General features: G+C 41.5%; 1 protein-coding gene across 1 annotated transcript in view; it reads right to left on the reverse strand.

Moving 5' to 3' along the window:
• The window catches only part of pdgfc (platelet derived growth factor c), a 336,486-nt gene that overhangs the window by 9,307 nt on the left and 300,201 nt on the right, over positions 1–26,978 (reverse strand). Inside the window, exons 4-5 of the mRNA XM_039750296.1 lie at positions 11,840–12,047; positions 3,092–3,309 (exon numbers count right to left, since the gene is read on the reverse strand). Coding sequence (XP_039606230.1) covers positions 3,092–3,309; positions 11,840–12,047 — 426 coding nt within the window. The remainder of the gene's footprint in view (positions 1–3,091; positions 3,310–11,839; positions 12,048–26,978) is intronic.

A 26,978-nucleotide genomic window follows, 5' to 3' on the forward strand; every position in this document is an offset into this window, starting at 1 on the left:
CACAGTGTCCCCATCACAGCAGTCGGGCATTGGGATCTACAATGTAAGCGCCCCCTTGCTGCTCTCACCAACAATTCTTCCAGCAGCAACCCAAGCTTTTCCTTCATGGTCCCCCATTCAAGTATGCTTAACTTCAGGTGGCTGACCTGTTCTGAAGTGCAGGTGGTATGGATACCGAATACAACTTTAAACATTGACCAAAATATTGTTAACTGTTACAGAGTTATTGTTATGTACAGTATGTAAGAAGTGTAAGTTAAAATACTTCATGAATACTGTAGAAAAAGAACCACACGAGACACCAGGTAATATTTTCTTGAATGCTGGAGCACCTTACTTTAATCATGCCATGCAGTCCCTACCATGGTTTCCATCTCGTCAGCCCGATGTTAAGATCTTGGATGCACCATCAAAACAAGAATAACACGAGCACCTGTGGCCTCCCTCCCTGCTCTGGCTAGCACCGTTTTGCACATCTCTCTCTCATTATTCTATCTCCTCTATCGTCCTGAATCACCTCCGCGCTCCTCAGCGACTCGTTCTTATCATTCCCTCCAGGCTCCGCCCCCTCTGCTTTGCCCCTTTATGTTGTCCCGTCTCTGACAGGTTGCAGTTCAGATATGTCGTTTGCTCTCCTGCTGTAGGACTGTGAGGCGGGGAAGCCCAGTCAGCGTTGTAATGTTACAGACCTGCTTTCATTACTGATGAGCACAAATAAAGTGAATAACTTGAAAGCTTAAACACTGACAACATGCAGACAACAATACTTTAAAAAAAGAAACCCCATGGCCATGGGTATTCAACCTCCTGTTAACATCCATCATAAAGACATTGGACGAGGTTCTGTGTTCTGAATTCAACAAACAATTTCTAGATGAAGAAAATTTGCAAGGAGTTTAGTTAATGAGTGTCCCCCCTGGTCAGATGTTGTGCACTTCTAAAATGATTCATATTTGTCATGATGTATAACCGGCTGAGGTGGAAATCAATTATATGTGACAAGTTGTGTAAAGTTCACGCACTGTCAATATTCAAAGGACATCATTCAATATTATTATGTAATTTATTAAATAAGAACATCTTGTTTTAGAAAAGTCATTATAACTGGAACAGGCACAATGGTGGCACAGTGATAGTGCTGCCACTGCCTCACAGTAAGGAGATCAGGGTGTGCATCTTGGGTCCCCCCTTGCATACAATATGCATGTTCTCCCCGTGCCTGTGTGGGTTTCCTCTGCTTTCTGACCACAATCTGAAGACATGCAAGTTACATGGATGGGCAGCACTAAATTGGGCCTAATGTGGGGTTTGTGTGTGTGAGTGTGTGTGTGTGTGTGTCTGCTCTGCGATGGACTGGCTTTATTCCAGGGTTTGTTCCTGCCTTTTGACTTATGCTAGCTGGGATAGGCTCCGGCACCCCCAACGACCCTGTTCAGGACAAAGCGGCTTAGAAAATTAGACATTATATACAACTCAAAACAATTAAAGGAACACTTTTTAAGTATAGCATCAAGTCAATGAAACTTGTGGGCTATTGATCTGGTCAGTTAAGTAGAAGAGGGGGTTGTTAATCAGTTTCAGCAGCTTTGGTGTTCATGAAATTAACAACGGGGGCACTTGAGGGGCAACAATGAGACGACCCACAAAACAGGAATGGTTTAACAGGTGGAGGCCACTGACATTTTTCCCTCCTCATCTGTTTTTTCACTTGTTTTGCATTTGGCTACAGTCAGTGTCGCTACTGGTAGCTTAATGCAATACCTGGACCCTACAGAGCTGGCACAGGTAGCCCAACTTCTCCAGGATGGTAGGCACATCAATACGCACCATTGCCAGAAGGTTTACTGTTTCTCCCAGCACAGTCTTAAGGGCATAGAGGAGATTCGAGGAGACAGGCAGTTACTCTAGGAGAGCTGGACAGGGCCGTAGAAGGTCCTTAACCCATCAGCAGGACCGACCGGTATCTGCTCCTTTGGGCAAGGAGAAACAGGATGAGCACTTCCAGAGCCTACAAAATGACTTCCAGCAGGCAGGCCACTGGTGTGAATGTCTCTGACCAAACGATCAGAAACAGACTTCATGAGGGTGGCCTGAGGGTCTGACGTCCTCTAGTGGGCACCGTGGAGCTTGATTGGCATTTGCCATAGAATACCAGAATCGGCAGGTCCACTACTGGCGCCCTGTGATTTTCACAGATGAGAGCAGTTCCATCCTGAGCACACGTGGCAGACGTGAAAGGGTCTGGAGAAGCCGTGGAGAACGTTATGCTGCCTGTAACATCGTTCAGCATGGTTTGGTGGTGGGTCAGTGATGGTCTGGGGAGGCATATCCATGGTGGGACACACACACCACTACAAGTTAGACAACGACACCTTGACTGCCATTAAGTATCGGGATGAAATCCTTGAAGAAACTGTTATCATTGACTGGCCCTCACGCTCACTCGCCGGACCTCAATCCAACAGAACACCTCTGGGTGTGACATTATGTTTCGGTCCATTTGACGCCGCCAGGTTGCACCTTAGACTAGCCAGGAGCTCAGTGATACCCTGGTCCAGATCTAGGAGGAGATCACCAGGACACCCTCCGTTGTCTCATTAGGATTTTGTCTGGCATGCATACAAGCACGTGGGGGCCATACAAATTACCGAGTATGATTTGGAGTTGCATCAATGAAATTTCATCAAAATGGACTCGCCTGCCTGCCACATAATTTTTTCACTTTAATTTTCAGGGTGTCTTTCAATTCAGCCCTCTGTAGGCTGATCATTTTCATTTCCATCAAACGATGCACCATCCTTTCGCTCCTAACACATCACCCAGTCCATATCAGTAGAGATATCCAGCAGAATTTATTTTTCCCATTGAGATCTGATGTGTTTTCAAAGTGTTCCTTTAATTGTTTTGAGCCTTTTTTTTAAATCAATAACATTTACAAGTATTTTTTTTAGATACAGTATTTATATACAGTATAAATTAATTTGTAAACTGAAAATGTAATCAATTTCAACGCTTCTCTATATATACATTTCTTATTCTTCAGAACAGTGCAGTCAGTAATGCAAAGTGCGACATCTCCAACAATACATACCTCATGATATTTTTTGGTGACTTTGGTGGCGGTACACTGGCAGTCATAGCAGCTGTGAGCACAGCAGGCACAGTTACCTCCACATCGCTTGACCAGCAGGCAACTAGGCCAGAAGATTGTGTCTGTCCGCTTCAGTTCTTCTCTTAGGGAGACAGAGTAATTGCGTGGCGTGCAGCTAAACAGCCTCACCTCTTCCTTCAGGAGGTTCAGATCCACCACTGTGACCCATAGAAAAAGAAGAAAAAAATTTATTGGTTGAAAGAACATTAGTGTATGATAAAAACTAGGCACAAATTGGGAAATGAAGTAAATACACATTGTGGAAAATAGAGAGCACCGCTATATGATCTCAGAATAATGCCAGTGATGTCAGAATATCAAAATAAAGGAGATTTATTACAGAAATAAGAACAAGAAGAGATACACAATTAAATAATACAACAAAAGTAGAAAATAATGTAAACTCCAATACCTTTATAATATACAGTAGATGTTCATGACTATTACAGTGGAATGGCTCTTCTGTCAGTGCTTCCAAAAGGTTTCAAAGGATCCCATCCCTTCTTTCATATCCGTCTACAACTCTGCTACCTCTTCCCCATTACAGTCCCACCTCTTCCTCCCTCTACACTCAATTAGAATGTTTACAATCACAAAGATTATTCACAGAAACCTGATTAGTACAACACCATTTAACCCATAATCCGATTAGAGGAATTGTGTTATCGCCCTCACAGAGGTAGCTTTCTCCATGAATATTCTGATTATGTGGCCATGTAAACCCTTAAAGGGGTTACTGTTAAGGATATTGTAGTCTGCGGACATCCGTTGCACTCATGTATTTGCTTTGCCAACGGCAGATGTACAAGCGTCCACAAAAATACATTTCCATAGGGAAACATTCGGGCAATTGAATTATTCCTTCTCCTGGATTAAATAATCTGTCTCAATATTTCAGAAATCTCTAAATTTGTGCTGATCAGCTGAACATACAGTGCTACGGTCAGCAACAGAATCTTGACAGCATTAGGGTAAAATGTTAAAAGCAACATGCAACACATAGCCACCTAAGGTATAATTGCTCATTTTTTTGTCAGAACAGATAGAGAAAATGCATAGCGTGGTAGTACAGTGGCTAACACCAATGCCTTACGTATACAAGTACTTGGCTCCGATTACAATCTTAGTCTCTGTCTGTGGGAATTTTACTCCTTATACCTATGTCAAATGGAATTTAATTTGGATACAATGCTACCGGGCAGCACATACACCTGATTGTCTGGCTGTCAACATGATGGATGAATTTTGCTCAGATTCTTTAGTCTTAAGTACGTCTGTTTTTCCCAAACAATAAAACTTTTTTGATGTTACTTAGTACTACTGTCATGTCTTCCTTTCCCAGGCTGTAGCTACTTGTTGTCCCATTTGCCCAGGTTATAAAATAATCAATAGCCTTAGGCACCAGCATGTCTTCATTTCTTTGTTGGAACAGCCATTTTAAAAGTGAGGTACAACTTGTGCTTTGATGTGTCCTGAATTTAGTTCATCTGTTGATGTCTTGAGCAAAATATAATGAAGAAACAGAACGAAATTTACAGATTTTGCACCCCACAACAATATCTTTCTCTAGAAAATCTGGCCATTGGGTTTCCAAAGACATTTTCAACTGGATCTACTCTAAAACTGATTGCAGCCCATGGCATGCACTCTTTGCTAAAACCACAATTCAGAAGCATCAGTTCTTCTCAAAGGCAAGACAGCAGAGTATTATGGGAGCATTGTCATCCTGGAATAGGGGAGCATCATGAGCAATTGTCAGCCCTTCCAGGAGATAGTATCTGCCCGTATGATTACAACAGAAATTGACAGAGACAAAAAGACAGGAGATCTTCTTGTCAGGTCCTTTTATTTTTTGCACTGCTTAGGGGTCCTCTTTAACTCTTTGAGAGCTGAATATTTTTTTCCAAAAATCACAGTTTTCTGATAAGCAAACTAAGCAATCGTTTCACACATAAATCAACATTAAACATCTGTTGCTGCATGCTGTGACCGCCAGTTTGCAGTCTCTTGATGCTCAAGCTGATCATGGGTGGCAGGAAAGCGCAGTAGGCTGGTTGCCATACTGTCTTCGTGGGGCATGGGCAACAGTGGCAGTTGCGGTTGCAGTGCAGAGCAATCTGGTTTGTGCCTCTTGTCATCGTAAGTGGCAGTCCTGCTGTAGGTGCATCAGCTACACAAAAGTGTTCAGCACCACAATCAGCTGGGGACCGATTAGCTGATGCTGGTACCTCACATTCGTTTTCAATTACTTGCATCAAAATCGGAGATTGATTAGAGTCAAATTCAGCGATAATATGCAAAATGTTGTCCAAGGAGTATTTTGCTTTTGTGCATTCGCTTTGATATCTCGTCGATGCCATTTTTGCCATTGTTTGCCTTTTGCTACTCACATGAGTGCAGGGAATCTCAGTCAGACTAATGAAGCTAACTTTCCTTCTAGCAAAGAGAGTCAAACTAAAACATAGTGACGGGTTTGGTCATTGCTTAGAGTTGATTACCACCCTCAACACCTCCTCTTGACAAAAGTCTACATCCGCCTTGAAAGAGTTAAACCAGGTTATGTGTCTTTGTATGCCGGCCTTGGATACAAACGGCAGTCCTGCCATACATTCAAGCTTTGTGAACCCCATAACGTTTGGAGTGTCAGAGATGCTGATTCAATTCTGCAGTCATTTTTGAGGCATTTATCTACTATCCTGTGTCAACTGTCCATCGCTCCCTGCCTGTGAGCATTGACTTCCAACCATTGTTTCTCTTTGCCATAGCCTGTCATTAGTTTTGAGTTTGTTCCCCCTTGACATGAGAAGTTATTCTTTTTGTAGTTTTGCAGTCTGTTAGTTGTCTTCTGCTGCTTGGAAAACTCACATGTCAAAGTACTAACTGCCAGGCCTCTGTCAAAGCTGACGTGTGGTGCTAAACGATAATCAGCCTAATATGACTCACCTGTACAGCTGCCTTTGGTTTTGGGATTTAGTTATGCCAAAGTTAAAGTACAGTTTATGTGTGAATGGTTTAAATGAACTGACATGAAAAAAGGTTTCCTGTTTTGAAATTTTCCTTCTGTCCTTCTATTCTCTGAACCCACACAGTCCAATTTTGGGTCATGGGGAGCCACAGCCTATCCCAGTAGTATTGGATTTGAGGGGCGATCCCACTCTGGATAGGTCAAAAGTTTAACACACCCTCACTCACATGTAACACATCAGTTTACATTCATCACCCAGCCTAATCTGCACAGCTCTGGGGGAATGTGGGAGAAAAAAACAATAAACTTCAGATAGAGGGGGACCGACTTGAACAGTGCGAAACACGTCATCATCATTTTAAATAATATTAAGCACTCACACATTTTCAGGCCAACAGGATCAACATTAACCTTTCTTTCACTTTTCAGAGTTACAGGGATGTAAAGCAAGCATGTCCTGGCAGAAATAAGTAGAATAAAGGACTCAGTCCTGAGGGTGCCAGCTCTCTTTATATGGCACTACATGAGGCAGCTGCCAGTGCAGCTACAATTCAGTTTTAACAAAATACTTGCCGTTTTTTGGATGTTTTCTGTTATATTAAATAGCAGTAATGGTGCACTGCATGCTATACTCTTGACTTGAGCATTCCTAGTTTTAAGACTGTTTCTCTGTACGTTTAGCATTCGTTTGCTCAGAGGTTGATGCGCTTGCTGCTTCCTGAGCAGCTCTTCTTCTTTTCTCCACCCTAGCGGCCCACTTCTTCTCTTCTTTCATCGGCATCTTCTTCGCATTAAAACTGATTAAGTCAGTGTTTGTGTTGCAATTACTTAATATGTCTTCCTTAATTTTTCCCTTAAGTTGGCATTTAAGTTTTAAATCTGCCTCAAGAATGATTTAAGATATGAAGATGTAGGGGAAGTGATGGCGAAGGTGGTAGGGATGAGAATGGTGCCCATACAAATGAGCAGCACTGCCACCCTGCTGGACTCTGCTGAGAGTTGATTCTACAATAAAATAAAATAAAAATAGAAAGAGGAATAACCTTGGAGGCCAATCGTCACCCCGAAAGCGGACAGTAGATGTCACATAGTATATGGGTACCATATGTCAGATGAATAGTTCAAACTGCTTGTGAGCTACAGGTGATTTAAAATCCTGGACAGACAAACGGACAGACATGTTAACATATTATATAAAAAGACTAGCTGTGTTACTCAGCTTCACCCGGGAATTTTTTCTAAGCCAATGAGACTTAGTTTGTGTCCTGCCTTGCGCCCTGTGTTGGCTGGGATTGGCTCCAACAGACCCCTGTGACCCTGTAATTAGGATATTTATAAGTTGGATAATGGATGGATGGATGGAATTCTGGGTAGCTCATTCCCAGATAATCAATCATAGCAGGAACTGGGAGAACTTCTTGCCCGTTCTGAGGAGGTGAGCGGAATGGTATATTGTAGCAGGCTGCATGCAGCTTGGGCTTATCGACACATTTATCAGACAAAAGACGCTGATGGAGAGGTGTGAAGGGATTTAAGGTGGGCTGGATTTACGAGTTTTTTCGTTGGCTCTGGTAATTCCAGTGCTAACTAGAGACATTTTAAGTAACTAACAAGTCTGTGTGCCGCCTGAAACTACACAACACCATTTATATGGTTGTATCTTTGCCAATATTCAAACGTACTTTACGTATTGCTATTATTTATAAATGTTATCAATAATACATTATTTAAAGTGTAACTTAACTCCTGCTTGTCTTTTACTACACCAAATTGCCTAAAGTTATAAATGTAATAGGGAAGGTGGGGAGAAATTATATACTACAATACCTAATAAACAGTGGTAAGTCTGTGCGATTTGAGGCATCCTGTCACAGGCTACACATTAATAATACAAAAGGGGAAAGTAGAGTAATAGAGAACTCTACCAAGACAAAACAGATGTTTAACTGTATTGTAGGTAATAGTGATGCTTTGTAAAATAAAGTCTGGCATATTCTGCACATTGCATGTTTCCCATAAAGCTCTTTCATTCACTAACCCATTAAATCCAATTAGAGTCACGGTTTAGGGGGAATAGGGGGCCTATATGTTATTCTCAAAGTATCAAGGCAAGAGCCAGGAACCCAATTTGGATAGGTTGCCAGTCAAACGTGGGTTATATTCATACACACATCCCTACAGAGCCAGTTTAGAACTGTCTATTAATATACCATGAACCGTTCTGAGATGTGAGAGGAAAAGTGGAAAACTATGCAGGCAGTGCCAGTGCTAGGTTATTTTGTGCCCTAGGCCAAGCTTATTGTGTGCCAAGCAACTGTTCGGTAGCTAACCTGTGTGGGTGGGTTCCTCCTTCCCCCTTATGATTTGCGCCCTAGGTGAATGCTTAATTCACTTAATACTGGCACCGATCATGTATGCAGACACAGAGATAGCACTGAAACTCAGCACACTGTAGAAGATGACCTGACATTGAATGTGAGTTCAAGATGCTGGTGGTGTGAAGCAGCATTGCCAACAAACACAGCATTGTCTCCCTCTATATAGCACATAATAAAATCACAGTTAGCTCAGTCTTAATGTATTTCCACTTTTTTTTTCAGTACTGGTATTATAACTGAAAATTAAAAAAAAAAAAAAATTCTCCACTGTTTTTATCCCAGTTTTGTGCCGCCTTCATTCCACACCTTGTGTTCAGCAGAGTAAACGTCGACAGGCCTGCTGTTTCTATTCACTCTCAGAAGAATTGTATCCCAAAAACACAATTAAAGCCAACATTCTGCTAGCGTCTTGGGACATGGCATTATACTTAGCCAAACAAATAAACATTGAATGTACTTCCCACAAAGCCACTACAGTTTAATCAATAACGCTCTCTGTACCCCTCCGCAGCAGATGTGCTGGTCAAACATGTCTGGCTATTGTACCGCACTCCTGGATGACAGCCCATCTTGCAGTGGAAATAAAAGGATACAGAAAAGCTTGTTGAAAAGGGTGAATTTCAATTGTAATTCTCTCCATTTCTGATACAGTCCTATAGGAAGGTTTCGAGTTTCCATTCATTCATAAATAAAAGTAAAGAATACTGGTGTTCAGTTGAGGTAACTTACAAAATTAGGCATCAGCTTCATCCCTCAGTAAATGAGAAATTAGCAATTCACGTCATATACAGGATGACCAGGAGTCCCATACTTCCCAGGGCAGTCCCAGACAGCAGCTTGAATTCAATTCTTAGCCTGACCTGTAACTACCATATACAGGTGCCGGTCATAAAATTAGAATATCATGACAAAGTTCATTTATTTCAGTAATTCCATTCAAAAAGTGAAACTTGTATATTAGATTCGTTCATTACACACAGACTGATGTATTTCAAATGTTTATTTCTTTTAATTTTGATGATTATAACTGACAACTAATGAAAGTCCCAAATTCAGTATCTCGGAAAATTAGAATATTGTGAAAAGGTTCAATATTGAAGACACCTGGTGCCACACTCTAATCAGCTAATTAACTCAAAAGACCTGCAAAAGCCTTTAAATGGTCTCTCAGTCGAGTTCTGTAGGCTACACAATCATGGGGAAGACTGCTGACTTGACAGTTGTCCAAAAGACGACCATTGACACCTTGCACAAGGAGGGCAAGACACAAAAGGTCATTGCTAAAGAGGCTGGCTGTTCACAGAGCTCTGTGTCCAAGCACATTAATAGAGAGGCGAAGGGAAGGACAAGATGTGGTAGAAAAAAGTGTACAAGCAATAGGGATAACCGCACCCTGGGAGGATTGTGAAACAAAACCCATTCAAAACTGTGGGGGAGATTCACAAAGAGTGGACTGCAGCTGGAGTCAGTGCTTCAAGAACCACCACGCACAGACATATGCAAGACATGGGTTTCAGCTGTCGCATTCCTTGTGTCAAGCCACTCTTGAACAAGAGACAGCGTCAGAAGCGTCTCAAATGGACTGCTGCTGTGTGGTCCAAAGTTATATTCTCTGATGAAAGTAAATTTTGCATTTCCTTTGGAAATCAAGGTCCCAGAGTCTGGAGGAAGAGAGGAGAGGCACAGAATCCACATTGCTTGAGGTCCAGTGTAAAGTTTCCACAGTCAGTGATGGTTTGGGGTGCCATGTCATCTGCTGGTGTTGGTCCATTGTGTTTTCTGAGGTCCAAGGTCAACGCAGCCGTCTACCAGGAAGTTTTAGAGCACTTCATGCTTCCTGCTGCTGATGAACTTTATGGAGATGCAGATTTCATTTTCCAACAGGACCTGGCACCTGCACAAAGTGCCAAAACTACCAGTACCTGGTTTAAGGACCATGGTATCCCTGTTCTTGATTGGCCAGCAAACTCACCTGACCTTAACCCCATAGAAAATCTATGGGGTATTGTGAAGAGGAAGATGCAATACGCCAGACCCAACAATTCAGAAGAGCTGAAGGCCACTATCAGAGCAACATGGGCTCTCATAACACCTAAGCAGTGCCACAGACTGATCGACTCCATGCCACGCCGCATTGCTGCAGTAATCCAGGCCAAATGAGCCCCAACTAAATATTGAGTGCTGCACATTCTCATACTTTTCATGTTCATACCTTTCAGTTGGCCAACATTTCTAAAAATCCTTTTTTTGCATTGGTCTTAATTTATATTCTAATTTTCCGAGATACTGAATTTGGGACTTTCATTAGTTGTCAGTTATAATCATCAAAATTAAAAGAAATAAACATTTGAAATACATCAGTCTGTGTAATGAATGAATCTAATATACAAGTTTCACTTTTTGAATGGAATTACTGAAATAAATGAACTTTGTCATGATATTCTAATTTTATGACCGGCACCTGTATACTCCTGTTTAAGTTGGGTCTTGAAACCCGAAAATCGATCATAAAATCAGACCCCGACTTATACGGCCATTCAAAAATGAGACTTTTTTTTTATATCTTCTTGCCTCCTCCAATCTTGCATCAGTTTCTCAGGCGCATCAAATTTTGTTGCAGCAGCGCAGTTATCAATTTCTTTCACTACTTCAACGACATTTAATTAAAACCAGCCTCATATTTGTGTATTTCCCCTTGGTATTAATAAAGTATCTATCTATCTATCTGTCTATTTTCTTTTGATCGAACGCTCCATCATAGGAAAGGGACGTTCGTATGATAAAGGTGTATGAGGGTGTGAGATACAAAAAAACACAAAACAGTGAAAACATTGCTTCAGAATAGTTTGGGTATCACCGTGTGGTCACGTAGGCACAATAGAGAGAGAGAGAGAGGTTAGGAGCACACGCTGATACAACGCATTGCCACAATCACATAGGAAAAAAGGCAGTGTGCTCCGTGGTTACTCTCTCAGGTCGGCATTAGCATATCATTATCCCTTGGACCAATAGTGTGAGTTTTTCCATTTGACTTATACGACCGACATTATAAATTATACTGTAAAATCAAGTCTCGACTTATCCGCGGGAGAACTTATCCTCAAGTATATACTGTAGTGGGGTTTGGGGGGTTTGTTTTTTGGTGGTGTATAAATCACACACTCAACTTCCAAATGTTGAATTCAAATCCAGGACACAGCATCTGTGAAGTAGCAGCACTAGCCACTGGTCCACCCAAATGCTCATTATGATAATGACTGGTTTATTTATTTATAGTAAATAACTACATCCAAGGTGACTTCCAAAAGAAAATAATTAGAGCTATTACAATAGAGAGATGTTTACCTCTGGATTTTCTGTGGTGAATAAATGATTTTCCGACCACATGCCACGTTGACTTATATAAGTCTTCCATATCCAGCTGCCATCTGTCAGGTTCAAGGTATTTGATGACCTCTTCCACCGTGTTCAAGTAGGAGACCACGTCATCGAGCATGTCTATGCTTTGCACGGAAGGTGGATGCAAAGAAGGGCTTTGAGGCTCAGGGAATGTCTGTAGGAAAAAAGAAACAAATAAAGTTCAACATCTCAGAAGATCTCCAATCAAGGCTGGAAAGTGACCCACCTGGGTGTCTAAATAACATTTTTTATTTTGCATTATCACAAATTGCAATAAAAACTCGGGCTATGATAAGTAACATTGAGTCAACATTTCAAAGCATGGATTCTGCAGATAAGTACAGGAGTTAAGCATCGCTAATTCACAGTGAAAACACATCAGACACACAAACTGAGATCACATGTTTTAGTGCAATCACTATGTCCAGAATGCAATTCTTTTCAAATTATTATAAACTAGCTGCCCTCCGCGGCTCTGCCCGTGTAGTAGTGAGACAGGACAGACTTTAAAATCAATAAACAAACAGGTATCGCTAACTAAGCGGATGCAAGGTCCGCTTCAAAATGTGGCCAGAGGTAGAGCAATTTGAACAGAGGCTGGCGCGTGGTTGTGGAGGGCCCTACCCAGCTCCCCACTCCTGACATCACGCAGTCTTTGTCTTGGATTAGCACTTATAAATTGCTCATGCAAGCGAACTTTGATACTTAGCACGATGAAAGAAGTCACAAAATCAACCGGAATGTTCGAGCAAATCAGATAGACATTGGATTTTATATAAATACTAACCATCCACCACAGCTCCACCTGCATAGCAGTGAAACAGGACAGTGAGCAGAGCCCTGCCCGGCTCCCTACTCCTGACGTCATGCTTCCTCCTCCCTCGGCCTGCAGCCTCTGTCTTGGATTACCGTGAATATATCACTCTTGCAAGTGATCTATGATACTTAGCACTATGAGTGAAGTCACAAAATCAACCAGAATGTTTGAGAAAATCATGGAAAAAAACCTGATCTAAATCCGTTAAGTAGTTCTTTCGTGAAAAACAGACATTGGATTTTATATGTATACTAACCGTCCCCCACGGCTCCACCCAAGTAGTACTGAAACAAGACAGTGAGGAGGTCCCCGCCTGGCTCCCCACTCCTGAGGTCATGCTTCTCCCTCCCCTTATTCCACAGCCTCTCTCTCAGATTCGCACATGTAAATCGCTCCTGCAAGTGATCTATGATACTTAGCGCGATGAGAGAAGTCGCAAAATTATCCGGAATTTTCAAGCAAATCATACAAAAAAAAAACAATCGAAATCCGTTAAGCAGTTCTCTCGTGCAAAGCAGACATACAGTACATACAGAAAAACAGATAGACATTGGATTTTATATAAATACTAACCATCTACCGCAGCTCCACCTGCATAGCAGTGAAACAGGACATTGAGAAGTTCCCGCCCGGCTCCCCACTCCTAACGTCACGCTTCCCCCTCCCCTCGGCCCACAGCCTCTGTCTCTGATTAGCGTGAATATATCACTCTTGCAAGTTATCTATGATACTTAGCAGAATTAGAGAAGTCGCATAATCAACCAATCAATTAATATCAAAGATATGATAAGGAGTGGAGCAATCTTTTGCCAACAAAATAGCTTTAGTCCATCTTGAAATGCTGTCATTCACATCCTAACCTGTTTGCACTGGAATGCTCAAGCAAATTATAGAAAAAAATACAATCTAAATCCGTTAAGTAGTTCTCTTGTGAAAAGCGGACAGACATACAGACAGACAGACATTGGATTTTATATTTATATATATATAGGGATGTGACACAGTCTACAAAGTAGTGTGGTAGACGTTAGGACTTTCAAAATTTGACTTCATATTTTAGAAGAATTAACTGGATAGGAGCTGCAAGCTTTGTTGGGCTGAATGGCCTGTTCTCATCTAGAATGTTCTAATGTAACTCAGATACAGGGGCTAAACCTTCAACCTTCACCATTTGCAGAGTGTTCTCAATTATATGAAGCCCAGCAACTGTGGATCTCAGGAGTAATATAAAATTAAAGTTAGGTAATTAACATAAGCCAAATTTAAAGTACAACAGCAAGGTAATAATGATCCCACGCATGCAGAAAATCATTTTGATAGGTTAAATGGTCCAGTTAATTTTTTATATCTTAAGGTAATGCTACATTATGCAACTTCAAGTCGTGTCGGTATATCAGATATGCCAACTGTAGTTGCTGATCTGGTTATTGAATTATTTCAATTTAAATGACAGAAAATCACCAGCCATGTCAAATTTAGTAACTGAGTGCCAACCTTCCAGTAGAGTAAAGCTCGCTGCTTTTTGTGACAGCCTGTAACGTGCTGCCTGACAGAGGTAGTGCAATATGAAGGGTAACAGGAGCAGCCAAATCAGCTACAACAGCGGCCCTTTTTTTTCTTTTTTCTATTCTGTTGTGCTACATAAAACATGAGACATCAGACACATTTGTGAGATCCAAAATACCTGTGTCCCTTATTCGTCGTCACTGCATTATAAGCACAGCACCTCCGGATGAGTGTTCATAGGATTACTGTATGTGGTATCAAGTTAAGTCAAGTTGGGGAGCATGCACTAGTACAGTGCACTGCCGCACCCACTACACAACGAAACAACTCGGGATCCTGGTTGGCAACCCCCCAGGCAGTCCCACCCTCCAGAAATGAACCTCTATCTGCCGCAGCCAGGTGTCACATGGGTGACCCCTTGGCTTGGTCCAGCTATTCTGGTCCCCAACAATGAGGATCTTACAAGCTGGATCACCCTCGGGGAAACGCGCCACATGGCAGTAGTGCCGTAACTGACGCTCCCTCACAATGCAGGTCATGTGCCTCATTCGGAACTCCATGAGCAACACAAAGTCAAACCAATGTTACCCAAGGATTTTCCAGAGAAACACACATGAAGGAGTCCAGTCTTCGTCTCAGGTCACTGTATAGCGTCCATGTCTCGCAACCATATAGCAAGACAGGAAGCACCAGAACTCTAAAGACTTGGACCTATATATGTGGTATACCGGTAGCAAAAAAGTACCAAAAGACTCAACTTTTAAAATGGTAGGGTACCAGACCACATAAACGCACCGACCTGAGCTGCCAAATGCTGACACGCATAGCATGTAAAACTCGCCAGTCCTATGTGGCATCACTATCAACAGATAACAAACTGCTTCTAGTAGTGACATCAGCACAAGTGCTGTGCATCGGGAGCTTCATCGATGGATCTTCATGGCCAAGCAACAGCACACAAAACTAAGATCACTATGTGGAATGCCAAGCGTCAGCTGGAGTGACGTAACGCTAAATGCCATTGGATTCTGGTGCAGTGGAGACTTGTTCTCTGGAGTGATGAATCGCACTGCTCTATCAGGCAGTCAGATGAACAAATCTGGGTTTGGCAGATGCCAGGAGAACACCAAGAAAATGCTTCCAGGCTGCATATCTCCTACCTTAAAGATTGTCAGAGGAAGGGTAGTGGTCTTGAGCTAGGCCCTTTCATTCCAGTGAAGGGTACTGTCCATACGACAACATGCAGAGACGTTTTAGACTACTGTGCACTTTGTGGCGACAGTTTGGTGAAGGCCCTTTTCTGTTCTAGCATGACTATGACCCTGTGTCAAAGCCAGGCAAATAAAGACATGGAGGAACTTGATTGGCCTGCAGAAAACCCTGACCTCAGCTCTATCAGACACCTTTAGGATGAATTGGAATGGCGATAGTGAGCCAGCTCTTCTCGTGTAACACCTGGCTGCACAAATTTAGGCCGATTGGGAACCAATTGATACAGACATATTTGAAAACGTTGGCAAATAAACTGGTAGAGAGAGAGAAATTCATACCTAATTCTTTAAACACCAGATGAACATAAAGAATCAAATCAAATGTTTGTGTGCTGAACTGCAAGATAAACATGATCTACAAGAGCAGGCCTTCTGGTTGAAAAGGGGTTTTGTTCTGGAAACACACCATGATCGATTCCAGGTTGCACATTTTGCACTGTGGTAACTGCCAGTGGTCAGCCACAAAGCTGAGACATCTGGCTTACAAAGATCCTTAAAGCAGCATCCTAGTAACAACTCTACATGTTTGTACAGGGACTGAACATACTGTAAGTAACTTACTGGTGATGTCAGCTGATCGTTCTCTCTCACTCAGCCCTCACCTTACTGTACAGGGCCTCCTCTACACTCCATCCCCGCAAAGTGCAAATCCTGCCGACTACGCCAAGTGTCTTAATTTTAAAGTTATCACCACAATCCATCCCAGGCACCACATTTTGCACTGGGGGAACTGCTGGCAATTACTCCAGCAAATTTATAAACCCATTTTGAAATTTTTAAAATACAACATCTGAAACCAACTAAATCTAAATCAGAGTGGCAGGTGCACCGGAGCTTATCCAAACAGAAAGTTTGCTATCTATGTTCCCTAGTTGCCAATGATTAGAACCTTCTTAAGCGAATCTGTTTTATTTAAACCACAGATATCGGGGGTTTGGTGTTCTCTTTGCTGTTGATGTGAGTGGCGTTATCATGCTAAGATCAAAGGAGTTCTCAATGACCCTCAGAAAAAATGCTGTGGATTCCTATGAGTCTAGCAGGGGATTTAAAAAGATTGTCAAATTATTTGAAATCAATCATTCCACTGTAAGGAGAAACATCTACAAGTATTGTAGTTCTCAAATGACTGCTAATTTGTCCACAACTGGCCAGTCCAGCAAATAAAGTCCTCACCATATGAAACTAGAAGAAGTCTCTAAGACCACCCCAAAATTTTACTGTATGATTTGCAGGAACCTCTACAGCAGTTGTAGTCAAAGTCCATGCATCTACAAATCGGAAAGAAATTGCACAAACATGCATGTTGTGGTAGTAATGACCGTCACCCTCTGGGTGACCAAAAATCTCTAAGAGAAAACAGGAAGGAGGAAGTTTGAACCTTTCTGCTAGATGAGGTCATTTTTATACACAAGTACAGAATTAGATCACTTACATCATGCAAAGTTTATCATCGTCACTGGCCGCTTCCAGTTGCAAGCCGGACACAGGCCAAAATGAACCGTACTAAATAATAATTAAACACAGTCACCAAAAACACGTAGATCATTAATGTCCAGCATCGCGTGTTTACTTTGCTATTTTCAGCTCCTTTCTTTATTAGCACAGAAGCCGAAGGCAGCTGCCTTTCTCATACAGTAAATTTTTACACACGTGTGTTTAGGAAACAACTATAGGGACTGAATAGATGTAATTCCACACTAGGCCAGGGGGTGGTGAAGTGTACTGATTCTCTCTCTCAATCCCTTGCAGACCATTCTCAGGAAATCCTGCCTGTTTCTGGGGCAGCCAATGACATTACTTCCAGTTCTGGACCTGATGACTTCACTTCCTTTACTGGCCTTTAAAGCCACCATCTTGCTTCCAGTATATCAGTTCTGTTTTGGACTCAGTTGTGTGAACATGTCTATTCTTGCTAATCAATTTTGCAGCCGGGAAATATTATACGGGTGGCTACCCCAAATCTTCTCAATGTCTTTTTGTCGTTCATGTGAGAAAATAAACAGATACAGTAGTTTCATGCTGACAGTCAAGTGTGGTCTGCTTGCATCCCTGCTCTAGGTTACCTGAAAACACTTTTATATTACCGTATATACTTATACGCCATTCAAAAATACGTATAAGTCGGTTTCTCAGACCTTGAAACCTGAAAATTCGATCAAAAATCAGACCCACAAAACAGACTTATACGGGTATTACCATTCAAAAATGTGCTCCATGGTTACGACAGTTCATTTTTTTTATTTTACATCTTCTTGCCTCCTCCAATCTCACGTCAGTTTCTCAGACACATCGGATTTTGTTGCAGCAGTGCAGTTACCAATTTCTTTTGCCACGTCGACGATTTTTTATTTAAAACCAGCTTCATATATTCTTCTGATTGAACACTCCATCGTAGATAGATAGATAGATAGATAGATAGATAGATAGATAGATAGATAGATAGATAGATAGATAGATAGATAGATAGATAGATAGATAGATAAAGGCACTATATAGATAGATAGATAGATAGATAGATAGATAGATAGATGGATAGATAGATAGATAGATAGATAGATAAGGCACTATATAATAGATAGATAGATAGATAGATAGATAGATAGATAGATAGATAGATAGATAGATAGATAGAAGGCACTATATAATAGATAGATAGATAGATAGATAGATAGATAGATAGATAGATAGATACGAAAGGCACTATATAATAGATAGATAGATAGATACTTTATTAATCCCAGGGATGCTCTTACGATAAAGGAGTATGAAGGTGTGAGATACAAAAAACACAAAATGGTGCAAACGTTGCTTCGGAATACTTCGGGTATTACTGTGTGGTCACGTGGCACAATGCATAGAAATAAAAGGCAGTGTGCTCCATGGTTGCTCTCTCAGGTGGGTGTTAGCATATCATAATCTCTTGGACCAATAGTGTGAGTTTTCCACATTCGACTTATATGACCGACATTACAAAATACCGTAAATTATACTGTAAAATCAAGCCCCAAGTTATCCGCAGGAGAACTTAAACATGAGTATATACGGTAGATAGTGAACTTTGCTAAACGTGCTTAATTGGTTTAAGACATAAAATCCAAACTTCACAACTATTAAAAAATATCATAACAAGACAAACTAATTACCATGATGTGAGGTGTGCCAGGAAAAAGCCTTTGCTGTCCTAAAGGAACATCGGAGAAAGACTACAGTTTGCCATTGAACAGGCCAGTGGTTCTCAAACTGTGGGGTGGGCCCCCTAGGGGGGCACGAAGTAACAAAAAGGGGGGCACGAAGATGTGAAAAAAAGAAAACAAGAATCAAAAATATGAAAAATACATCTACTGAAACCAAAACAAATTAACTTAAACTACATTCTGATACTAGAAAAATAAAAATAGAGATAGATAAATGTCGATAAAAGTTAAGTAGGTATAATAAAATATGCATCTATGATATATCATTAATTGAAAAAAGAAATTGGTATTAGTGGGCTCCTTTCAAAAAAACATTAGGGGGGCGCGATTAAAACTGTTATGAAAAATCGGGTCCCTAATACTTAAAGGTTGAGAAACGCTGGAACAGGCAATGCCCAGGCCTTCTGAAACAATGTGCTCCAGCAACAGTAACAGTGGACACGTTTGGCACAAACTGAAGACAGCATTTTAGGTGAAGAACCTCATACTGAATGCAATGCATGGTGGTGGACATGTTCTGTTTTTGGGATATCTTTGCTGCCTCAGGGCCTGGGCAGCATGCAGTCATCGAGTGAACTATACATTCTGAATCCTATCAAAGTGTGCTTGAACAGAATGTGAAGCCATCTGTCGAAAAGTTGAAGTTGAACCGGAAATGGACCTTTCAACATGATGATAACCTGAAACATACTAGCAAATCCATCAAGGAATGGCAAAGCAACATGAAATGGATGGTTATAGACAGGACTAGTGATTTAAATGTTGCTTAAAGCAAGTGGCATATGCAAGAAAACCCACAGACATTTTGCAGATTTTGCCAAGTCGATGTCAGGGATTTGTAGACAACACATCTGCAAGAAATAATTTTTGCTAAAGGGGGGCAATACCAGCATCTAATGCCAAGGGTGGGCTTTCTTTTTCCCCATCTATTGATATTTTTGTTGAATAAATGTCTGAAAAGGTTACTTTTTCTTGACTTTTTGTTGAAATATTTCACCTTTATCTGTAGTCACTGTTTTCATGAAGACTGAATATTTGCCTCTTCAAATACGTTGAAAGGATCAACAATTCCCAAGGGGTGTATTTACTTTTTCACAAGGCTGTACATATGACCTTGAAGGGACTCAGAGAAGCAGTTTGGATTAAAGGCCTGGTCACAAAGAGTCGGTTTCAAATAAATAGCCTGTGAAGTGTGGCAGATCGGAGAAGGTTATCCAGACCAGGGGCCGCCAAGTTCGGTCCTGGAGGACCACCATGGCTGCAGGTTTTCATTCTAACCATTTTAAATTGAGTGCCCTGCTTGTGCTGCTAATTCACATCTTGTGAATTCATTTTAATTGAATTGCTTTTTTAAGATTTGTTCGCCTGAATTTCTTCATTTCTTTCCTTAAATGGCACCCAAACAGAAATGAAATGTGAGGTGAGGGAACCAACAGAAGACCAACTAAGTCAGGGCCTCAAACTCCAACCAATTTCACTCAAATCAGCTGCTTAATGAGGTGCCAGTTCCTGTCATCAATTAAACCCATTCTTTAATTTTGTGGCTTGTTGTTGCTCTCACGGTGCTTAAGCAGACATTTCAGAAATTGTTGATTTTCTCTTATTTTAAGAGCACTAGGGACCTGAGCAGATCAACATTCCTGATACCTTCACGTTTCATTATTTTCAGATATTATATGATGGACACCAGTTATTTTGGCTCATTTTGTATCTCATGGCTGCTAATTAAGGAAAAAGAAACAGTTAAGGGGTCTCCGTCTTCAAGTGCAAATCAATTAAAATGAGTTCAAAAGAAGTTAATTAGCAGCAAAAACAGGTCACACATACAGAAATGGGGTTAGAATGAAAACCTGCTGTCACGCTGGTCCTCCAGGACTGGAGTTGGCGACTCCTGGTCTAGAGTTCAGTCTGTTATTGAAAATGCTAATCACCCACTTCATAGTGTTGGCCTTGGGCAGGATGGGACAGAGGAGCGTTTTCGGTAGTAGACTGCCCAGCATAAAGTGCTCCACAACCATCAGACTCTAGAACTCCTCTTCTGGTCGCTCATCCACACTATAGGCTGATCTCTCCATCCTTAATGGATCTCCCAGAACATTTTTTCTGGCTTCTTAGATATGCAATAACTCATCTGTTGCTTCTCATGTAAATAACTTTGAACATTTTTTTCTCAAAATGTGCAATATTTTTTACTAATACAGTAATCCCTCACTATATCGCGCTTCGACTTTGCTTTGAAGATACTGACGCTCCTCAAACTTAAAAGCACATGTATTGATTTTTTGATTGTTTGCTTTTCTTTGCGAGCGCTCTCTGTCTCTCTCTCTCTCTCTCTGAAATTCTCTGCTCCTGAAGAGAAGAAGATCTATTTGCATTCTTTTAATTGTGAGAAAGAACTGTCATCTCTGTCTTGTCATGGAGCACAGTTTAAACGTTTGACTAATGGGTGTTATTTCATGTCTAGGGGGCTCTAATAATGTTAACAGTGTGGGAGAGTTTATAAGGGCTTAAAATATATAAAAATAACTATACAAACATATGGTTTCTACTTCGCGGATTTTCATCTATCGCGGGGGTTCTGGAACGCAACCCCCGCGATCGAGGAGGGATTACTGTATTTGCAATATTATTATTATGAACACTTCCAGCTAAGTGTGCTATTCTGTTTAGTAAGTTAGGGATTTTAGTAAGTGACTTAGATGTGTAGTATCTATTATATTTAATTCACTGCGTACCTGTAGTGCATAGTAAATTAGGCTTTATTGTAATTTATTTTGATATTTTATTTTCTGTTTTATTTTATATGCTTATTTTTAATATTTGCTCTTTGTGTTCCTCGTACCTTTGTCTATCCATACACTTGTAACATAAGTAATTTCCTGTAGGATTAATAAAGTATTCTGAGTCTGATGATTCCAATTCTGATTAAACAACAAACTATGCCAATTCAATTTACTTTTGTATAGGCTCAGCAGCATGGCAGCAAGTTTACAGCTAAAATACAAATGACCAATTTTACAAAATACAGAATTTTCACCCACAATTATTTAAATAGCATTGGTCCTCAAGTGTGTTTACAAATACCAGACAGCGTTACAGCTCCTCTCGTGTTTGTCCACATCCCAAATCTCAGCTATTAAGGCCCCACAAATGCCACATCTGCATAAAGATTTCAAAGTGCCCCATTTTAAATGCTTAACCTTTAGCAACAAAAACATGCAATTTTTTATCATTAAAATGCATCGACTCTCATTTTCCAAAAGGCATTGAAGCAAAAATATAAATAATGTATGATGTTTTCAACAGCCAACAGAGATCTAACAACTGATTAACCTTAAGGAACAGGAAACATACTGTAATGTGTAAAAATGAAAAATAGTCGCACTGCCAATTTTATTTAAATCATTTAATACCCACAATGATGCCTGAGGTTCATTTAAAAAATAATTGTAAAAGAGGAACAGAATTTTGTTTAAAATGCAGCACATATATATTTTCTTCTTTGCCAGTTACAATACATTTGGAAGTGAGAATCTCTAAAACACGTCAAGTTTAGATAGATAGATAGATAGATAGATAGATAGATAGATAGATAGATAGATAGATAGATATATAGGCACTATATATGAGACTAGATAGATAGATAGATAGATAGATAGATAGATAGATATGATACTATATAATAGATAGATAGATAGATAGATAGATAGATAGATAGATAGATAGATAGATAGATAGATAGATAGATAGATAGATAGATAGATAGATAGATAGATAGATAGATAGATGCCATGAATTAAACTGATGAAACCCTTAACCTCATATTTGGCTGCACCACCTTTAGAGTTTGCCATCACTGCACACAAGCGATTCCCGGAGCTCTCCAAGAGACGTCTGCACCTGTCCACAGGTAGCCCACTCGTCCTGAACAAACTGCTCCAGATGTCTCACATTTGAATGTGGGTTTCTCCAGACTGCATCATTTAGGTCTTTCCATAGATGCTTGATGGGATTCAAATCAGGGCTCACAGAAAGTCACTTCAGAATGGTCCAATGTTTTGTTCTTAGCCATTCCTGATGCTTTCACTTTGTTTTTTGGCTCCTTATCCTGTTGGAGGACCCATGAGCTGTGACTGAGACAGAGCTTTCTGATACTGAACAGTACATTTTGATCCAGAATGTCTTGAAAGTCTTGAGATTTCATTGTTCCCTGCACAGATTCAAGACCCCCTGAGTCAGACGCAACAAAACAGCTTCAAAACATAAGCAATCACTGTAGCTCCAAAAAGCTCCAGTTTTGTCCCATCTGTCCAAAGGACATTTTCTCAGAAGCAGTTTGGCTTATCAATATGCATTGTGACGGACATCTCCCCCAGACCAACAGACGGCTGCCCCTTTGGCTTCCAGCAAGGCCATTGGGAGCCCGCGGCCACCGGCAGGGGGTGCCAGGAAGTTTACTATTTGGCAGCACTTCTGGCATGCCCAGAAGTGTTACCGGAAGAGGCTCGTTGGGCACCCGGAGTCCTTGTGGGTGCCTTATAAAAAGGGGCCAGTCTCCAGCATCCAACTGTGAGCCTGTTGTGGAGCACTGAAGGCGAAGGGACAGTGTTGGTGATTAGTGCACTGTGCTTTACCGTGTGCTGTGTGGACTAAACCTTTGTCCTGCCAGTCTGTGTCGGGGTTAGGGTGGCTGTATGTGCCCGGGCATCACAGCATTTTTTTTCTTTCAACAGCGGAGTATTTCTTGTTTATTTCCATTGATCCGACTATCAGTCAAACACCAATGGATGGTGTGATCAGACACTGATGGACGTCGACCTTGGAGTTCAGCTTGTATCTCCTTGGCGTTTTGTCTGCCACTCTAAATGTCCTTCTGCTTATTCTTGGGTCGATTCTCCTCTCGTGGCCAGGGTGGTTGGCTACAGTCCTATGGACCTTAAACTTGTTAGTTGTCACAGGAACATCAAGCTGCTTGGAGATGATGGTCTTCTCCCCTTTGCCTTTAACACACTTGTCTATCATATTCTTTATGATCTTCTCAGACAACTCTCTCCTTTGTTTACTTTCTGGTCCATGTTCAGTGTGGGACACACGATGACACCAAATAGAAGAGTTACAGCTCTTCTCCATTTATATCGACTAAATGACCGATTGCACAATTGAAGACATGAAACACAAATTCAAGAACACAGCTAGTGGAAAAATCACTCGAATTCAGTTATTTCTGGGGATACCAACAAATCTGTCCGGGCCTTTTCAGAATATCTTTGTAGAATAAGCAACACTCGATCTCTGGTCACACTTGCTTTGCTTTACTCGATGATATATCAAAGGCATGCAGGTATACAGGGGACAATTGCTTTTCATGTCATCACTTTTCAGGAGGCAGACGGCACTTTTTCAATGAGGTGTAAAGGGACCGACAAATTTGTCCACATCTGTATATTTTATTTTGGTTGAAGACCTGAAAAAACCTGAATGGCAAAAAATCCATCAGTGCTCTGCCCTTCTCTGCCACACATCCACACACAGACAGGCTGGCTGCCCACCTGGGACCTCTGAGTCAGTAAGTAGCTGCTTACCCATTTGAGCAAAGGGTGATGCCTTCAGAAAATAAATTGGCCTGAGGGATTTCTCACTGGTGACAGTGACAAAAGTTTGCAATAACAGAGAAAATCAGGAAAGGGGTACTGCCATTTTTCATGGCTCTGCTGGTGAATTTCTGTACATGTATCTGTCAGTGGCATTTCTGCGTTAAGGGCCACAGTGGGTCACAGCCTAGGAGATGTTGTGCAAAATGAGCCTGAGAAATGTGACCTATTATTAGATTACTTATAACAGCCTTCAGCTTTATCTCATTAAGACTTTTATTTTACTAGGGGGCTTCACCCCCTTCTTGCTTTGCCAACCTCCACACCCCCCTGCATGCGCTACACGTCAGCCACTTTGTGTCTCTGCTGCTCGCGTTGTGAAGAGGGGGGCAGAACGCACCCCAAGGAGTCACGGTCGCTCCTCCAAAACCCCCTCTTAAATGGTGATACAATGGGAAACAAATACAGTTTTTTTTTACCTCTTCTTTGCTCGATCTGCTGCTGGCTTGCTGCTGCTGCTGCTGTGCACATGATCCGCATCTCGCGCAGCGCACTTCTGTCATATCACCTACAGTATGTCCATATATTTAATCTCTTTTCGCTTTTACCTTTTCGTCAATATCGCATTGAATTTTGATTCTGTGTTTGGACTTAAAAGTTTAAATCTGAACAATATATTAAATCACTTTTTGCTGTTCCGTTATTTCAACGAGTAATAATTTCTGTTTGTTTGCGCTAATGCGATCTTTACTATCCTTTTTTTGAGACTTTTGAATTTTCGTACTTTCATTAACTCTAACCTGCTAAGCATGTGTACCGCACCAACGTTTTTGAATTCTTTACAACGTTCTACTTTGTCATCTACTCTTTGTCTTTTATTTCCGGCCCCGGGCGTGGCTAAATCTCCTGGCACAAAGTCTCGTCTCATGGGAAATGAAAGTGTCTCTCTGAGAAAATCACGTCTCGTCACCTAACAACCTTCCAAGATTTTTTTTATAATAGAGAGATATCATATGCAAAATGTAATTACTTACCTAGAAAAAATATCTTTGATAGATAGATAGATAGATAGATAGATAGATAGATAGATAGATAGATAGATAGATAGATAGATAGATAGATAGATAGATAGATACTTTTTTAATCCAAAGGGGAAATTCACATAATCCAGCAGCAGTATACTGATACAAAAAACAATATTAAATTAAAGAGTAATAAAAATGCATGTAAAAACAGACAATAACTTTGAATAATGTTAGCGTTTACCCCCGGCTGTAATTGAAGAATCGCATAGTGTGGGGAAGGAACGATCTCCTCAGTCTGTCAGTGGAGCAGGACAGTGGCAAAAGTCTGTCACTGAAGCTGCTCCTCTGTCTGGAGATGATCCTGTTCAGTGGATTTTCCATGATTGACAGGAGTTTGCTTAGTGCCCGTTGCTCTGCCACAGATGTTAAACTGTCCAGCTTTACTCCTACAATAGAGCCTACCTTCTTAACAAGTTTGTCCAGGCGTGAGACGTCCTTCTTCTTCACGCTGCCTCCCCAGCACACCACTGCGTAGAAGAGGGCGCTCGCCACAACTGTCTGGTAGAACATCTGCAGCATCTTATTGCAGATGTTGAAGGACGCCAACCTTCTAAGAAAGTATAGTCGGCTCTGACCTTTCTTTCACAGAGCATCAGTAATGGCAGTCCAGTCCAATTTGTCATCCAGCTGCACTCCCAGGTATTTATAGGTCTGTACCCTCTGCACAGTCACCTCCGATGATCACGGGGTCCATGAGGAGCCTGGGCCTCCTAAAATTCACCACCAGTTCCTTGATCTTTCTGGGGTTCAGGTGTAAGTGGTTTGAGTCACACCATTTAACAAAGTCCTTGATTAGGTTCCTATACTCCTCCTCCTGCCCCCTCCTGAAGCAGCCCACGATAGCAGTGTTGTCGGCGAACTTTTGCATGTGGCAGGACACCAAGTCGTATTGGAAGTCTGATGTATATAGGCTGAACAGGACTGGAGAAAGCACAGTCCCCTGCGGCGCTCCTGTGTTGCTGACTACAATGTCAGATCTGCAGTTCCCGAGACGCACATACTGAGGTCTGTCTGTAAGATAGTCCACGATCCATGCCACCAGGTGTGAATCTACTCCCATCTCAGTCAGCTTGTCTCTAAGGAGCAGAGGTTGGATGGTGTTGAAGGCACTAGAGAAGTCCAGAAACATAATTCTTACAGCACCACTGCCTCTGTCCAAGTGGGAGAGGGATCGATGTAGCATATAGATGATGGCATCCTCTGCTCCCACCTTCTCCTGGTATGCGAACTGCAGAGGGTCGAGGGCGTGGTGGACCTGTGGCCTCAGGTGGTGAAGCAGCAGCCGCTCCATGGTCTTCATCACATGTGACGTCAGAGCAACAGGCCGGAAGTCATTCAGCTCACTAGGACGTGATACCTTTGGGACTGGGGTGATGCAAGATGTTTTCCAAAGCCTCGGGACTCTCCCCTGTTCCAGGCTCAGGTTGAAGATGCACTGTAGAGGACTCCCCAGTTCCAACGCACAGGCCTTCAGCAGTCGTGGCGATACTCCATCTGGACCCGCTGCTTTGCTGGCATGAAGTCTCCTCAGCTCTCTGCTCACCTGGGCTGCTGTAATTGTGGGTGGGGATGTCTCACCTATGCTGGTATCAGCAGAAGGATGGTTGGAGGATGCAGTACT

Source organism: Polypterus senegalus, chromosome 4, assembly GCF_016835505.1.
Source record: "Polypterus senegalus isolate Bchr_013 chromosome 4, ASM1683550v1, whole genome shotgun sequence".
Taxonomy (NCBI): domain Eukaryota; kingdom Metazoa; phylum Chordata; class Cladistia; order Polypteriformes; family Polypteridae; genus Polypterus; species Polypterus senegalus.